At 44.2% G+C, this 18,376-nt stretch overlaps 1 protein-coding gene across 1 annotated transcript in view; it reads right to left on the bottom strand.

The window, feature by feature from the left end:
* The window catches only part of AMOTL1 (angiomotin like 1), a 54,990-nt gene that overhangs the window by 18,262 nt on the left and 18,352 nt on the right, over nucleotides 1–18,376 (bottom strand). Inside the window, exons 4-6 of the mRNA XM_066341335.1 lie at nucleotides 11,695–11,968; nucleotides 7,590–7,734; nucleotides 6,462–6,551 (exon numbers count right to left, since the gene is read on the bottom strand). Of these exons, the coding sequence (XP_066197432.1) occupies nucleotides 6,462–6,551; nucleotides 7,590–7,734; nucleotides 11,695–11,968 (509 nt within the window). The remainder of the gene's footprint in view (nucleotides 1–6,461; nucleotides 6,552–7,589; nucleotides 7,735–11,694; nucleotides 11,969–18,376) is intronic.

Genomic DNA, 18,376 nt, shown 5'->3' with positions numbered 1-18,376 from the left:
GTATTCCCCAGCACTGCCTCACAGCCTTCCATTCTGCTGAACTGCTAGCACATCCCCCAGCAAAATTTTGGCTTGCACCAACTACTCCTTTTTTACACAACACCCTACCTCAAGAGCTGCTTATAGCTGCCAGCTTTAATGCTGCTGCCTTCTGTAATGGACAAGAAACCTCAGCCCAATGGGGTGGGCTGTGCTGTGCCTCGTGCTTTTTATTTGCAAGGATGGAGATCGTGATATACAGAAAATCTGAAGAAGCCAAATAGTAAACACAAATCTGTGCTGGACAGCCCAAAAATGGAAAGAGGGGGAAACAGTAATGAAAAATATGATAGGAGGCTTCTGTACACGCTTTCTCTGACCATGAAGAGAAAAGGGAGGCTATGGGACCACTTCAGGCCTATGGGCACCCTGGGTGACCTTCCAGACCTGCAGGACTAAAGGATCCAGTGACCAGTGCTCCCCTTCTGTTAAACATCACAAGCGAGACTAAAGCACGTAGACAGCCTCTGTGCTGAAAAATCATCCCTTTTTTGGGTAAGATTTAAAATAACATTAAAAAAAATAAACAACTGGCTAAATTCAGTCAGCTCCGCTCACATCTTTGTCTTCAGCAACAAACTGCAGGCCCACCACTGACTTTGCTGGCAAGCTGCCTGGGGAAATGCTTGGCTCCTTCTGCTTCTGCCTAACAGTGCTGAGAAGCCATTTCTGGGAACACAAGTGTCACAGGACAATTACTGGATCCCTGATGTCAGAACACAAATAGTTAATGACTGGAGTGAGCAGAGGATCAAGGTTTCATTCAGTGACATCTGAAATTTCAATGTCTGGCCTTCGTTCTGAATGACAACAAAAATAGATATTTGGAAAGCCTCCAGGAAGGAAAATTTCCTCCAAAAATTTATTTGGCATCAATTAAACGTTGTTTTGATTTTTGATTTTTAAAACATAGCATTACATAATTTATTATTTTTTAACTGAAGTGAAAAGTTGCTTCAAAAACACTGAAACATGGGAAATCTGCCCCAAATATGCCATCCAAATGTGACCACTCAAGCTGGAAGCCCAACCATTCACTTTCCCCCAAGCAGGGTCAGAAATCTTTACACAGCCAAAGCCATTCCATTTCAGACCTGAACTACCCCCAGCAGATGGTCAGGTGGGATGAGAACAGGTTTAATTCATGCACAATCAGCAGGTGCCTGCAGCGAGGCGAGATGTACACACGCTGAGCCATGTGGAACAAGGCAAAAGTGGATGAAGTGAGCCCAAACCCACCCAGCTATGTTCTCATTTATCCTAAAAGGAGGAACTCAACACCTCATAAAAAATCCTGGTAGCAACACCATCATGCTGGTCACTGCAAAGCCCACAAGCAAGGCCCAGTGAGTGCTGTGGACACCACACCACTGACTGCCACCATGAGCCATCTTGGTGTGATGGTAGCCTTCTTCTTCCCTTGTTAGCCAGGGATTTTATATTAGCCATGCAGATCTCTTCCTCCAATGCAAAAATATTTACTTCAATCAGATTAGGCAGAAGGAACATTAAAACCTATTGCAGAAAAGTGTAAATCTGGGAAAACTATCAGGGAGCTAATGTCATTAGAGGGTGAGGAAGCTGGAAGATGAATGCTATTTCAGTCCTCCACTCCACCACCTCATGCTGGGACCACACACACTCTGCTCTGGATTTGAAACTCGTGTTTCACATTACACATGTGGGTAACACAGCAAAACAGGACTTGAGATCTTCATTTTCAACTTCCATTCATGGAACCTGAAGCACTCAGCCTACCCTGTTGCACTGTGCTTTCTATCCTACCAAAGGAAGACAAATTATACACAAATTCACAAAATAATCACTTGAAAGGTGGCAAGAAAAAATTCCTGAACGTCTCTCAATACCTCTCTATGTCAGTTTCATCCTGTAAAATCCCAGAGGTACATTTTATAAGTACTCTACTTGCAATAACTTTTAGTGAAGGAGGACTTAGTGGAACATACCTTTAGTTCTCTTCAAGTGCAAACAAAGTACCTGAAAGTCTAAAAACGGTTTTACTACATTACCCTTGCATACACCTTTTTTAACCAAATGACTTGAGTTAGTAACTATTTCTATGTTCTAGTGGGTCACTGCCACACTCCATTACAGAACAGTTCCCAAAAGGCTTCACTGTTGCAGCTCACAGTTGGAATCTCACAGTTTTCTACAGACTGCCTCTGACTGTTGCACACACTGCACACACTGTTGATATTACACCTATACTCTGGCTGAGTGGAAGAAAGGGAATAAAGCAAGGAGACTGCTTCAGTACTTCTCAAACAGGCTTTCTGACTAGTCAGGCTGGGCAAGTGGATCTAAAATAGACAAGTCTTGAACCTGCTTTGAAATGAAAATTTTAGACAAAAAGATACAGGCATGAGATGATACAGATTTAGTGTAACTCACATGTGACTACTACCTTAGCACACATTACATCTGAGAATCAACTTATTTGACCAATTTAATGATTGGTCAAATATACCAATCATTATCTATCTCAGTACATCCCAACCTGATTTTTGCCTTGTTCTGATGTTACAGAGTGGCAATATGGACATATTTTACAGACAGTCCTTGCTACTACAAAATGACCACTGCTGGCAGAAGAAAATATATCAAATTACGGCAGCCAGAGACTAATCTGGTTGCAGGAGATTTCCTGCAAACAAGAGTGGCTCCCATACCACATACCTTATAGCACTTCCAATAATTTCTCTTATGCAGGTTTTCATTTCCCAATGGTTACTCTTCACTCACAGCTGTTAATTCCACAGATGCTTTCCAGCAACCAGGCATTTCCTCAGTGAAACCTGAGGGACTTCTTTTGCCTCTCGTCAGTCTTGCAGCTCCTGACATGGCAGGTGTGAGGAGGACCTCTGCCATCTGCCCTCCCTGGTCACATGGCAGCTGCTGCCACCCTCCAGCCAGCTGATGCAGTAGGATGGGGCACAAGAGTCACCTCTTCTGCCCACCTGGATCAAGCTGTGTCCCACCAGCTCCAGTGGCCCAACCTTCCTGAACAGCCATGGATGTGAGACAGGGGATCAAGAGCAGGATGGGCATTCATGCTCTCAGTCTCCCCAGACCGACTGTCAGAAGGAATCCGAAATGAGGACAGGACCTTGTTGCCTGCTCCAAAGACCTTTCAGCAGCTGGTATGCACCCCATAATAACAAGCAAAATAAATGAATCAGTATTTACACCAAGCAGCCAAACAGGAGAAGGTTTTCCACAGCTTTACTAAATTCTCTGCACACTAAATAGGGCCAAGTTGCCAGGCCCAGACATTGAGGTTTCCCTCCAGAAGAGCATAGAGCTACTGTCCATCTGTCCATCTGCCCAAGCCTCACTCAGTCCTCTGCAGCTGTGGTTTGATGCTGACAAAGCTGGGCCAAGGGAGGCCTGGAGCAGCAATGCAGATTATTTCCTGATTATTTCCGGTCTGGCAATGGGAACATTTCTTTGCCTGGGATATTTGGGACAGAGATATATGCACAAGTTCATGGCACATGAACTGAACACTCCCACAAAGTGTAAGGCTCTATCAACAAACTGCTAAAACTGTCCACACATCCCCAGTAACAGATGCAGAGCCATGCAGATTGGCACAAACCTCAATCTGTCTCAGACACCTGAAAAAACAGTGTTCCCACAGTTCAGAAACCCCCAAAACACACAAAATTCTCACACTCCACCAAAACATATTTTTCCCAATATACGATTTTGTAAGCTTTCTCTCAGCCCCATGCCCTTGAAACCATCCTCAGTCTTCCTGCCTCTTCCTTTCCCCAGCCTCTCCTAACCTCCTCCTAAACGTCTCCTCTCTTGCCTATATGGACCCATATGCCTTCATCAGCTGCTGCTCCATGGCTTTCCTTCAAAAAACCCTTTTCCCTGACAAAACATCACACAATTACCTTGAAACTAATAACGTCACACAATTATCTTGAAACTAATATGATGTGCGTATTTTCCAGCCCCTGACAGAGCAATAGCATTTCTCCTAGGCACAAATGCCTGGCACTCAATACTTAGAGGCATGTGGCCTGGCTTTGTCTATTATTATTGCAAAGAATAAGAATTTTTTTGTCACCTGCAGTCTTCATCTCAGAGCACATGACTGCTCTGCACTGTTGCACTGCTAATGGAAAGCTCTGTGAGGAGCTGAGAAATGATCCTTGAACATCCTGCCTTGCCAGATTTTTCAGGGAGTTTTTCCCATAACTGGAGTTTCACCATAGAAAAATTGGTATGCAGTATTACCAACTTCAAGAATCTTAGCCTTCTCTCTTCAGCTCATCACCAGAGTGGCTTAAAAATGACAACTTTTAGGAAAGTTGCTGATGTTGGAGTCTTCTTATACAACCTGGGTCATGTTTCCCGGCTGTCTTCCACAAATATAGGGACCAGAAATCTGCTTTTGCTTTCCTAATATGAAAATTAAGATTTGCATTTGCTAATCTGCATTTATTTAATAACCTGCCACCCTTACGAAAGAATCAGAACATCACTTTCATAACGAAGTTTTTTCTCCTCTTCTAAAAATGACTATTTCAATCTCAGTGTATATAAAGCAGCTAAAACTCAGTTTCCTTCTTCGCAGTTTTCTGCCTGTGCATCCTATTAAAAGACATGAGGAAGGTACAAACTGTGCTTGCAAAAACCCCAGGTCAGAAGTGAGGTACAACCAAACCTCAGTGACAGTCTGCCCCTGTGGGAGACTCAGAAATACACAAACATCAGTGTATAAATGCAGTCAGCAACAGAGGATTTCCAAGCAGACCCTTTTATGGACTCTGAGAAGAGTGCTTTAAGCAGACACCCTGACATCGAGGTCAGTGCTGTGCATGTCCCAACAGCCCAAAGAACATGACTGAAGAGGACCTGCTTTACATGTGCCCATTTTTCTATTCTTGGAAGCACTCTGCATTGCATTAGTAACATTTAGCTCTCTGGCCCAGCCAGGACACACTCCAAGCATGCAGACCTTCTTATGTGATAGAATTTGAAAAGCTATATTTGTTTGTAAGCTGTGAATTGATTGCAGCAATACGCTGAGTGCACAGTGCAACCTCAGCAACGTTTCACTGCTAGATATTTATCAGCAGAAACACAGAGCATGTTTATGTACTGGAAAAGAACTCAATTTGAGTCCATCCTGGGGATTTAACTCCTCCTTGTAGCTAACAGCATATAGCAACACTGCAAGGCTGTCTCTACACAGAGAGCAGATCCCAGCCTCCAATTTTCACTGAGCAGCTTATCCCATTTGAACTCTTCCTGAGGACAAGAAGATTTATACATCAATGCCATTTCCTTAAGAGATCATCCCATTGTATTTGCAGTAGTATCTACATACCTTATGTCATTTGCTAATATGGCAAAGTGTCATGGAAACACATCATGGAAAAGATCACTGGATTCTTTTCTGGTTTGTGCACATATGTACCAAACAATCAGCCATGCTGGCATCATTGCTGCTGGTGGGAGCCAGGAGAAGGCTCTCCAGCATTTGGAGCAGCAGCTGGACATTACAGGGCTGGTAGTGAGACATACTGAGTAGTAGCAAACTCTTCAGTGCTAATGGAGGTGGATGGTTCTCCTCTGCAGTTGCAGCTCATTTTCCAAGGAAGCTCTTGTGCAATAAAAGAGAAGAGTAAGCTGTACACAGCAATGAGCTTCACTGGGATTTAAGCTCTCAAGATACTGCACAGCTTCCAGGTGGCCAAGCCATTCTGGAAGCATGCTGAAGGTGCTTAGGATACAAAAGAAGACACACACTGCCACACAGCATCCAGCTGCTCAAGTTAGACGGTCACAAACACATCGGTGCATGGCAAGAAAAACAGCAGCACTATAGCCAGTCATTATGGGAGCTTACCATGTACTGGGAATGGATGCTTCCACAGCAACAGAAGCTGTAAAGTCTTTGTCACTTCAGTCCTTTGTAAAAAGCATGGCTGAACTCTGTTCTGTCTGCTGTTAGTCAAATCACGGCACTGACAAACTAGTCAGCAGAGCTCATTCTGAGCTTTTCCCAGCAAAGAGACAAATCTGGCTTCTCTAAAAAGCATACATCTCTAGAGATTATCTCTACAAGCAACACTTCACAATTTCAGATAAATATTTATCAAAAACAAGCTAAGTTGTGTTGCCATTAACTCCCACTGCTTGGTTGGTGCTCAGAGAGAAAAAACCCTATCCTAAACAATCCAGCCTGCAGTTTAAACACGAGTACATGATGAATCAGCTGAGTAACACCAAGCCACAAGCAGGATAACAATTAAAAGCAAAGTATTCACCTCCACTCCACCATGTATATATGTGTCCATGTATATATATATATATATATATACATATATATATATATATACACATATCTCTGCATCATTCAAACAGATAAGTACAGTACTCACTCTGAGTGGCATAAAGGCCCTCTGTTGCCTTATCCTCGTGCCCATCAAAGTCTCTGCTGGCCAGCTGCCTATTGGCTGTCTCCAGTCGTTCTGCAAAAAACAGGAAATACTTCAAGTATAAATATATGTATATAAAATTGTAGGCCAACCAAGAAAATAAGATGCATGCCAGCAGAGCAGTATAAATAGACTCTCTGAAGGAGGATATTAAAATGGAGGCTGACACATACATAAAAGATGAAGCCTTTGACCTCTTCCATGAAGCTGTGTTATTCAGATTCACAGAAACTGGGAGGGAAGTCTCTGCCATTCACAGCTGACATGCCCAGGCAATCATCTCTCACACTACTCAAAATGCACAAGGCATCTGCAATCTGAATTACCCAGCTTTGCAAGGAGATGGCTGCTTTCCTGCAGTGAAGAGCTGCCCCTGGGTGCAGCAAGACATCCTAGGGAAAGGCAGCCCCCAGCCCAGAGACACCAATCCTTGGGGATGCCCTGGGAAAGAAGGCATTTTCTGCAGCCAAGGATTACTTTCCTTGGGAAGGTCCTGCCTTCATAGACTTCCTCCCTTCAGAAAGACCATGTGACCCACCACTGCAAAATTTTAAGTCAGCTTGCATGAGCAGTGAGTACCAAAGTACCCCCCCTCAGAACCTGGATGAGCACTTGTTATCCAACATATCCTCCATTTCCCTTCTCAAAAGGATACACCCTCAATTTAAAGTTTTTTAAAAGAGATACTCTTTGATACTCGCTAATGGTCTGTGAAGGCACTGACCTTGGGGATTTATGGGTAGTGCAGCATTGTTCTACATTACAATTTGTTCTTCAGCCCTTCAGGAGTGGACAGGATACTGTGACTCCTGGCCTTGCTGTCAAATCCATATTTTCAAGTACTGAACACAAAGGCACCATCTGCAGCCGATTCTTACAATTTGCCACCAGGGAGTTGACAGCAGTTTTGTCTAATGCCAATGAGCAGGGCCTTATTTCTCATGATGTGTTTCTAAATATTGTATGAAGCCACTCCTCTAAAGCCTGCTGCTTTGGAGCTTGTAAGTGAAACACCATGTCAACCTCCCATCAATGGAGGGGGGGAAAAAGCCACAAGCAACTGTAACATACCACGGAGATCCCTGTTGAAGTCATGAAGTCTCCTAATTTCTCCTTCAAGTTTGTTTCTCATTGCTTTGTCCAGAGATTCCCTCTTAGTGGTGGTCTTGACCAAACCCTCATAAGCTTCTGAAATCCTCTGAATCTCTATTTCAAACTGAAAGGAGAGAGAGTTCCTGTTAAAGCCCTGCAGGAATGTGTCCCATCCCAGTGTTTGCCCAGCACATTCCAATAAGACACAAGGGGTCAGGGCAATGCTCATGTCCAGTGTCTTGCCAGTCACCAACTCTGCAATGACCAATCTTCCTGGCAGAGGATGGCATGAAGCTCCAGCAATGCTGGTGGCTCCCGCAGTGGGAATCCCTGTAAACACCCTGTGGGGCAGCTCACCATGTCACAATGCCCCAAGACACCCCACTGGCAGCTCCCAAAAAAGCTTGAGGTGGGCTAGACTTGATGGAAGTGCTTGGTTGCCTTTAGTCCATGACCATGGTGACTGCTTTAATGCCATCCAAGAGGAGAAAAACAGGAAATGGTGTACTTGTGTGGGCTGTATACTCTCCCAGAAAGGGTGTAGGAGAGACAACATTTATTACTCAACAGGTCCCTGATCCAAAACTTATCTCTGAGCACCACCACAAGTATTTTAGACTCAGCTCTGGCTTCATGTCACTTTTAAACTATTGTGATCCATTCCATCCTTGACTGAAGACTGCTTTATACAAGAGAGACTCTCTATAACAGAGAGAATCAATTGTTCTGGGTTTTCAATCTTCTTAACTTCATCTCCTTGAACTCTGGCAAACTGCAGGCAGGGCATGCAGAGGAACTCCTTAGTGGTGAACTCACATGTTAAGACCTTAGCCCAACAGACTGACAGAAGAATAGTCTGGGGTAGAATTTTGCTGTTCAGCTCAATCCATCCAAGTCTTTTAAATAAAATAATGTCATGTTAAGTGATACAGCTTTGGTAAAACCATAGCTGCAGAGATGGTGAACACTGATGTGGGTATCTGTTCCTACAAGCCTGGCCCTTTTGTTTGTGGAGACAGAGTGGAAAACCAAAAGACATATACAACCTCCCATACACCTTTCTAAATCTGGCACATTTTTGGCCTCTTGTGTCATGGGTGGGACAGATTCATGACTTTTGAAGCCAGGGTGTAAGCTCACCTCCACCTGTTGAAGAGTTACGTACCCCTCAGTAAGCTTCAGGCATGATCTTCCAGTTGTAGCACTTGGAGAATGAAAGCTCCAGGGATGCTGGAGCTGTCACTTCACTGTATGTGTAGGAACCCATGGCCAGGCTCTAGCAGCCTGGACCTGCACTTCCCACAATACTGGAGTCACTCCGTCAAGATACAGCCCACAGGCAGGCAGCACCTCCAAACCACACACCAAGGAAAGGCTGGCAGAGCCATGATGGGGAAACCAGATTACATTCCCCAGTTTCTAATTCCAGCTTGTTCATAAGCACTAAAGCTGAAACAAGTGGGGAGATTCAGACTAGACATTCAGACTAGAAAGTGTTTCTTTACTGAGTGGGTGGTCAAACCTTGGAGCAGGTTTCCTAGAGAGGTGGTCAATGCCCCAAGCCTGTCAGGCATTTGAACAATGCCCTTAGCAGGGGGCTTTAATTTGGTTCACTCAAGAATTGTTCAGGGAGCTGGTAAGCCACTCTCTGCAGGAGAAGATGCTTTCTCCAGAGAGCTCCTACCACAGCAAAGCAGATTTGCTAGCACAAAAGTGGGTTTCCACAGGCTAACAATCTGGCTCAATGCTGCTGGTTACTACAAGGATTCTGCTTGGCCCTCTATATGCTGGTATTTCCCAAAACACATCACCACACAGCCTGCAGCCCTGGAGGCAAAAACTTGCTGTAGCAAGTGCTCCATCAGCACTTAACAAAATTAAAGGAGAGCAGAAGAACAGCCATAAATTGTGTTGGCGTTTCTCAGCAGCTCTGGGATTTCCTTCTCCTTCTTCCATGGAGGAGAAAAAAAAACAATTCAGCTTTTTCTCTGCCTGGTAGCTCCTGGAGCCAACCCACTCAAACAACCCACACATGTGGCATGGGGAAGAGCCAGCCCAGTCTGGCAATTAAACTTAGCAAGGTAACACCACCCAGAAAAGGGAAAATCAGGCAAGAAGTTCAAAATTAAATGCACGTAATTCTTCTTCTAACTCTTTTTAGGTAAGAAAAAGAGGCAACTCATCAAACAGCACAGAGATTCATCATCACCTTGTAACTCTCTATAAAAAAGTTTGTTCACACACAACTGAGAATGTGACAACACTCAAAACTGATCTTGTCTGTACATTTGTACAAATGCCCAGGGAGTCCTATAAGTCAGGCTGACTTTCTCTAACTTCTATTTAACAAATAAATGTGATGGGAAGGCAGTCCTACCTAGAATAAAATTGTTACCCACAAATAAGAAGTACTCCTTCCTGACCTTTCCACTTGCAACAAGCGGGAAGAGTTTTCACATCCAAAGTACATAGTTTTACTCAATCACATTTTCAGAGGCAATGTTTGTGGGAACCAAGGAAGACCTGCTCTGACCTTGTGTTCAAACACAAGCAAAAACAGCATGGGAGGGATACCATGTGTTAGAGATTTGGTTTCCTGAAGAAAGAATGCACTTGAGTATTGTTTCACTTTAATATTCCGCTTACATTCCCCCAAAGTCAATGGGACTCAAGTCCACACTTTATTGACTGAAGTGAGACTTCAGCCCATGCTTGAATACCTTTCTGTTGGTGTCTGATGCAATAGACTTGCAGGGCATCCAAGATAAAGAGAGAGCCATTTCCCAGAGTGAAAAAAACCAAAATATTTATAGGGCATTACACTTAAATATCTTTTACTGAACAACACAGCTTTTGTAAAATTAATAGCTGGAATATTTCTTTTTGCCCAAAAAGGCCACAGGGAAGTCGGTATTACAGTTTTTGCAGATTTCTTCACAGATAGTTAATGTTGAAGCGAAATTTTTTTAACTAAGTTTAGGAAACTGTGAATAAACTCAACTCATCTTGTTGCAGAGGAGGAGACAGAAGAGAAAGCAGCTACAAAACATCTGGGTTTTTTTCTGATCTGTTTGAACAGATTGTCACATATTTCTCCCAAAGCTGAGGCTGGGACATGGTCTCTCAGATCTGCTGCTTCTTCTGTGAAGGCTGTCTTCAAGAACATCCTGATCCACAAAGCATAGAAAAAAATAGAGCTCCCATACAGATTCCTAAATTCAGAGAGAAAAGACCTGCAGTCTAAGATCATTTGTGTCTAAGTGGTGGGAAGACATAAATGAAACAGTAGTGCAGGGTCCTAAATAAATTATTTGGTCCAAGCCCTTGGCACCCAAAACCAGCAGATGTGGGGAGCATCTCTGCTTTGCCTTCAGTGAGCCACAGTTTTAAGCAACTTCTACTTTGATACAACTCTTCATCCCACCCCAGGCAGTGCACAAGACATTACCCTTCTCCACCTAAAAACCTGCATATTACAGAAAAGAGGATGCATGATCTCTTAGAAAAATGGATTTTGAGCAAAATCTTTACCAAATGGCTCTTTCAGATAAGGATGTAATGCTTTTAGAACCAACATTATCAAATGGATGTCTAACATCAGTGCTTAGAAACTCAAAGAGCAGTAACTGAAAGCCTCTAAGACAACCCAGGTAATATATTTCCAAACAAGGGACAACTCCACTGGCGGCTGTTACCCTTCCAAAGAGTGTGGAGCACTACATGAGCTTATTGTGGTGGACAAGACTGCTTGAGACCAATGTGGACTTGCTCTTCATATCATTCTCACCTGCATCTCTAACCCCTGTGCAGATGGTGCAGGACCCAGGTACACCGGAAACATATTGCCCATGGGAGACTTCCAGGGAAGGCTCCAGTGAGGTCAGCATGGAAGTATGGAAGGGGAAAATATCCACTTGAGAGATATCTGATGGGCTCCCTGTCCTAAAGGCAGCAGAGCCTTCTGTGAGACCACCGTGGAGAGGCAGTGATTAGAAACGGCCAGTGGTGCACCTCCACTGCAGTGACAGAACTATGGAGAACAGCTGCCCAAAGACACAGGCTCCACCCCAATCTCCACACCTACCTTCTGCAGCTTGTCTGCCTTCTCGTAGTAGCCCTCCAGCTCCTGCCGCAGCACGTGGTTCTCCTCGGAGAGCATCTCTACCATCTGCTGCGCCCGCTCCACGATGGCAAAGGCGTCGGGTGTCAGCTGCTGGCCCGGCAGCGTCGGGCTCTGGGCAGCCGCAGGGGCCGGCAGCGGGGCCAAGGGGCCTGGGAGCAGGGGGCCAGCGGTGGCCTGCGAGGACATGGGGCTGTGCTGCTGCTGCGCCGGCGGGAAGGGCGGCTGGCATTGTCGGCTGTGGGGAAGGACACGTGGGGAAGTGTTAGAGCCGCACGCCCTCCAAACGCTTACCAGAGCTCCCACCTAATGACTGCGTGGTTTATTAATAGCGTTACAACTGGACAGTCACGACTCCTGAACACCAACAGTCGCAGCAGAGACTGGGTAAATTGTCTCCTTGCCTGCTCTTGACAGTGATGTGCACATCTGGTATGAACAGACAAAGGAAGCACTGACTCAAAACCTAGGTGTGCAGCTAATACTTCAGCAGCAGCCAGCCTCTCCCTGCCTCCCCTTCCCACAAACGCCATAGCTGAGAAGCAGAAGCTGGCAGGCTTGAAGAAAACACAAGGGATGCATTACTCACCCTTGGAACACCGCTCCCTGCCCAGAGCAAAACCAGCAGATTAGCTGAGTTGGGAGGCAAGAGGAAGTGATGTGAGCAAAGCAGCATCCCTGAGTGGCTTTAGCAAGTGGAAGAGGGAAGTGCTACTGCAGAACTGCTGGAGGCACAGCCACGTTCAATCACAGTGAGCCATGAAAGCCATCTTCCAGTGGGAGACCTCATTGTGTCATTCCCCAATTAAGGACACCTATCACACACCACACTCATATCAGGGAAAAATAAGAAGTGAGCTGATAGTGGATCTGCTTGTGAGTTAGGCTTGCTGTCAGCAGGCAGCTCTAACACACCTGAATCATAATTTGCAATGGCTGAAGATAATCCAGGAGGATGTCAGCAGTGAGGGTAAGCCTGCAGCTGACAGCCAGGTGGGATCAGAGTCCCTGACTCAACCCATCTCCATCCCTCCATCCACTGCACAGGCAGCCCTCGAAGCCTCAGCCAGGGAAAGCAGTCCCAGGCAAAATCTCACTGAGCACAGGCTAAGCCATTCCTCAGCCCTGATGCCAAAGTTCTAAAATTTCTACACTGATCTTGTTTTAAAGAGACTCAACCCAGATCATGTGGTACCTCAGTGTCAGGGCCCGTTAGGCTGGAAAATAAGCTGGCTGCTGGACCCAACCTGAAAGTCTTCAATCAAGTACTTTTTGGGATTTGTATTTTAATGTAACTACAAGCTATTAGACTTGCTGTTGATATATTTACCTGTATTTCTGTACCCTACACACGGCACAAGACATAATGAACAGACACATTTACCCCACTGGGCCTCAAAGATCCATGAATGCTTCTTAGACAGACAGCTCTGTGGTATATAAAAACATAGTAATTATGGTTACTGTTGTCTTCAGGACCTACACAGCTTCTCAAAACAGGGTTTCCGAAAGTCTTCAGTGTTGGCCTAATTCTACTGACAATAACCCACCACTTCCTTCAACTGCAGCAGAACAAAGCGGAAAAGTGCAGGCAATTCTAAAATCCTGCCCTAGAAAATGAACAGCACTGCTCTAACAAACTTGTCCCCATCAAGCCACACAACAGCAAAGAAAGCCAGCAACTCAGCCTTAATCTTCTGTCCAAGCTAGAGTGAAAACAAATCAGGCTCTGCAGGCCCCCAGACACAGCACACAGTGCCACACTCTCATCCCAGCTTTTCGCAATGCATCCACTCTGGCACAGAAAGGTATAGAAATGGAGGAAACAATGAACAGAAGTACACTGCTAACCTGGTCAGAAGTACAGACCAGTGTGCCTGGGAAGAAGATCCCAGTGGAGCTTCATGCAGCCTGCACTGAGGAAAGCTGTGCTGAGCTCAGTCTGGCCTTGAGATGATGTTTACCTGCCTAGCACAGACATACTCTAAGGCTGTGTCTCTTCCATAAATTAAACATTCATGGAGCTCAGAACAGGGGCCGTTCCCTCTGGGCAGCTCCCAGGGCCAGAAGGGCTTGCTCTCAGTACCAGGCATATTAGTTCTCTGGCAGAGGTGCAGGCTAATAACTAAGGAGCTAAATGTCTACTGAAAGAGGATAAAACTTCCCAAAAGACAGGAAGCCAGGGAGGTGCTGTATGACACCTCACAACCAAACACACAGGAATTCATAGAATCACAGAACGGCTTGGGTTGGAAGTGATGTTTAAAAATCATCTAGTCCAACCACCCTGCCCTAGGCTCGGACACCTTTCACTGGATGAGGCTTCTCAGGGCTCCAACCAACCTGGCCTTGAACATTTCCCATGACAGAGCATCCAGAACTTCTCTGGGCAACCTGCTGCAGTGCCTCACCACCCTCAGCATAAAAAATTTCTTCCTTATATATAATCTAAATCTACCCTCTTCCAGTTCAAAGCCATTTCCTTTTGTCCCATCTCTACAGGCCTTGGTAGAACATCCTGCTCCAGCCTTCTTATAAGACCCCTTTAAGTACTAGAAGCCTGCAATAAGATCTCTCTGGGGCCTTCTCTTCTCCAGGCTGCACAACACCAACTCTCAATCTGTCTTCACAGAAGAGGTGCTCCTGCCCTCTGATCATGGGCATAGTTCTCATCCATCCCCACAGTCCCCCCTTCCTTCTGGTGCTCCAGTGTGCAAGGGACCTTATGCCCACTGTGGGACTTGAATATTCTTTTGCTCAAAAATCTGAGCAATAAATAAACATCATGAGTGAGGGATGTCACTCACAATGCAAAAGATGCTCCACAAGTGAATGTGAACTCAGACAAGCATACAACACCTCCTCAATGCTGCTGACAGCCAGGCTGTGCCCACATGTTTTACCACAGAAATTAATTCAGTTAAGTGTGAGCTTGTTTGTCTTTACCAAAAGAAAAGGCACTGCTAGTTTTATGCAATTAAAAGCCCAACTGTCTGGATACAGTTACACCCCTACAAAGACACTTAGCAGAAAGTAGAAAACTTGGAAGATTTGCTGCAGGTACAGATTTTCTCACTTCCTTATGGGAACAGCATAGAGCAATAGAATTAAATTGATCTCTGAATCTAAACCAGTGGAGATGCAGCAATTTTTCTTTTTCATTATGAAGCACAACAGTCTTTGTCCATAGATACACCCTTTAGACCCTTGCACGAACTTTTGACACTGTACTTTTGGGAAATCTTAGCCTTTCATCCATTTAATCTTTTCTTGTCACTTTCGTCTGTCTAGCTTTACAATACAGACGAAGGAAAGACCACAGAGATCTCTATTTTCTTAAACTGCAAATGACTTTTTCAGCTACTAAAGATTTACACCCTACAGCAGCTGCCAGCCACCAGAGTCTCAGCAGCCAGGGCCACAGGAAAGATTCTCCAGTGTTTACCAGCTTGGAAACTGAACAGGTACAACTGACTTGAAGCACAGCTGTTCAACAAAATTGTTGTTTCTAACTTTCTTTTTACTTGTTTAATCTGACCCAATTTAGTTCTGACTTAGCCAACTGCAAAATCTCTGAGTACATATGCAATAAAATAAACACCGCAATTCACATTAACAAATCAGCATTTGCAAAAATAGGAATGTTATAACATCAGCTTAGTTCCTATCCAAATTCTCATGTAAAGCTCCAAAGAAACTCAGCAATCAGGATTATCCTGAGGTCCTTTGGGCTTAGTGAAGACTGACATTTTCACAATGCTTCTACTGTATTTTAATGTTGATCTTACTCTGCATTAGAGTAGGTTAAAATCTTTCAGCCAAACACGTCCTAGTAGAAAATCATCCTTAAAAGCATGGGGCAGTGGAACTTTGTGAGTTTTGGCCATCTCTCCAACATTTCAGCTACATTTCTATTAAAAACATATTTTTTGATGACATTATTGTAGAAGTAGGGCTCCCATAAGCTTCTGCAATATATTGTAAAGAAGGAAAAAGAGAAAAAAAAATTTAAGGAAAATAGCTTTTTGAATAAAGAGCACCAGCAGGCAGTGAGGCTTTCAAGGGCTGCTGTGCTGGGGTGACCAAGCACTCTCTCTTTTCACAGATACAGCTTGTGATACATACATAACAGCTTACTACCTACAGCTTGCAATAGAATGTCTTCAGCAAAATACTTGACAACAAACCTCACTTTCCTAAGAAATCCCTCAGGATGCTGGGGCTGCCCAAGCCCCCAAATTTAGGCGTGGTCTTAATACTCTTCTTATACTGGACCACCTGGGAGCAAGAATTACCAAGATAGAGGAATTTGGGGAGAATTTTAACTTTATGTAGGAATAAGAAACCTGGAAGGGAAAATTAATGATAAAGTCCACTTGCTGTTGATGACCAGGAAATCATAAATACAAAAGAGCTGTTGTTGGATAAAGCAGCACAGTATTAGTAATAAAATCAAAATGCCCATAAATGTCCTGGAAAGGAAATTCCACCTTAGCCTTGCCACAGGTACAGTGAAGCTCTCTTCTGTCTAGAGATGGAAAGGGGCTAGTGGAGGAAGGACTTTGTTTCCAACACACCACGGCATTTACATTCATAATTAAACCTCTAACCTATTTAGCTCATCTTTCTCTGAATGCTCGGCCTTCCTTTGCCTTTAGGGCAGACTGGCCTACTTTATCTTCCAAAGACTCTCCCAAGGAACTTTATTTCACAACTTCATGCATCTTCTGTGGATGCTCTGGCTGAGTCAGAGATGAGAATAAGGCGCTTCTGGGGTGCAGTTCTTTGAAGTTGCCTTAGGCTTTTACCTTACAATGAGAGTAAAAAAGTGTGTGAAATGTGCTTATTCCTGCCCATTGACTGGGAGCCTTCAGTCTGGATACTAACCTCAGACCAGGTGTGTCTACCTGATATCATTATTTCTGCAGTCATGAAGCAGACTTCAAACGCTATTCTGTCTCACTATGAGTAACATGGAAAAACAGTATTATGGCCATGCAGGAAAAAAAAAAAACAACAGGATCCTGGCAAAGTCAGCAAGCCCAGTCTGATGGTTATGGTGCAAGCAAACACAATTATAGATCCGTCACTAAATGATGATACAGAAAGAAATGGGAGAACATTTGCCAAAGCCCAAGGCCCTTACGGTATTCTGTGCCCTATGGAATCAGCAATAGTTGCAGGACCTTGTAAACACAAGTGTTTGTTTCAAAAAACATTCTGCAGACTTGGATCTCTTGAATTCACTATTTTGTTGGTGACGTTTGTTAGTTCTGGAAAGACTTGGCACAGCTTCTTTGGCATGATTACGCAAAGATTTTGCAGGGCAAAATTATAATCTAAAAATACATATGTTGTATCAAACATATCCTCAGTTGTTAAGAGAGGGATAGGATACTGTATTTCCTCACAGAGATCCACACTCAGAACAGATGCTCAGCATAAGGAAAAGGTGCTTTCCTCAACCTCTGCACTTTTAGAGGAACCAACTGGGATAATAATAGAGAAAGGTAAGGAGAAATGACAGGCCATTACCCAAGCTGTGGAAACAGCTTCATTTCTCTTTCATTCATTTTAATGTAAGGCATATTAGAATATTATTAGGCATATAACCAGAAGGAGAGAATACAAAGCAAAGCTCATCTGCAGGGCTGCCAGCATTCATGTCAGATGGAAGTGCAGCCTCCAACCCACACTCATGCTCGGATTATCCTTGGAGAAAAAAGCCAGGACAAGTCAGTTTGGGTGTAACATCCTTCAGTATGTCCACACTGCCAGCAAACCTGCCTGCCTGGGCTGTCTCAGGGAAGAAAACAAGCTCCTTGTGTCCTGTCAGCAGCCACAGACATGGCTGAATTGGTAAATATCAACAGGTTGTCAGAAAACAGCAGTAATATGTGTGGGGGGAATAAACACACAAATAACTGGAGAAGCAGCAGACTATTTCGGCAGTTAATTATAGACTCCTACATCCTGGCAGGGTGGAATTTTATGAGGCACATAAAAAATGGCATGTATTTAAAATCAGCCCAGATTTATTCTTTTCATTGATTCTGCATGCTGACTTTTAAAATGCATGGATTAAATTAGAATGAAAAGGTGCCTGCATGATTGTCTTCTGCACGTACCACAAATTAATTCCCCTCAGTAAGAAGCAGAGTTTCTAGTTCACGGCTTCATTTGCATTGCACACACCTTTTATTAATAGTTCAGAGAAAGAAATCACTCTGAATAAAAGACACCAGGATCTGACAAGAGCCACTGGGATCAATGAAGAGGATTCACTGTGCTGAGTGATCTGGATCACTGTTTAAGCAGGACGCGGAGAAACAATATCGACTTGAGCTGATTCAAGTTCATCCATCCAGGAACAAATACAGCAAGCTAAAGTAAAAGGGTGGAAAATACTATCCTGGGCTGGGACAACCCTCACATGCCCGGCTGGGCAACAAGCTGTATGGAGAGATCCCAGGGTGCCAACTGCAAGTGTTAATGAGCTACCTAAACAAGGAACACTGACTCAAATCAGAGGTGTAAGCCTCATTAGCCTCTGGTCCAGCTGGTACCGAACCAGTGTTCAGGTTGGCTTTCCACAGTGAAAAAAAGGGATTTTGACAACAGTGAAATAAATACAGGGCTCTGGACT

The sequence above is a fragment of the Sylvia atricapilla genome, chromosome 2 (genome assembly GCF_009819655.1).
Source record: "Sylvia atricapilla isolate bSylAtr1 chromosome 2, bSylAtr1.pri, whole genome shotgun sequence".
NCBI classification, from domain to species: domain Eukaryota; kingdom Metazoa; phylum Chordata; class Aves; order Passeriformes; family Sylviidae; genus Sylvia; species Sylvia atricapilla.
The sequence above is the reverse complement of the archived record's forward strand: the minus strand, read 5'-3'. Positions and strand labels throughout refer to the sequence as shown.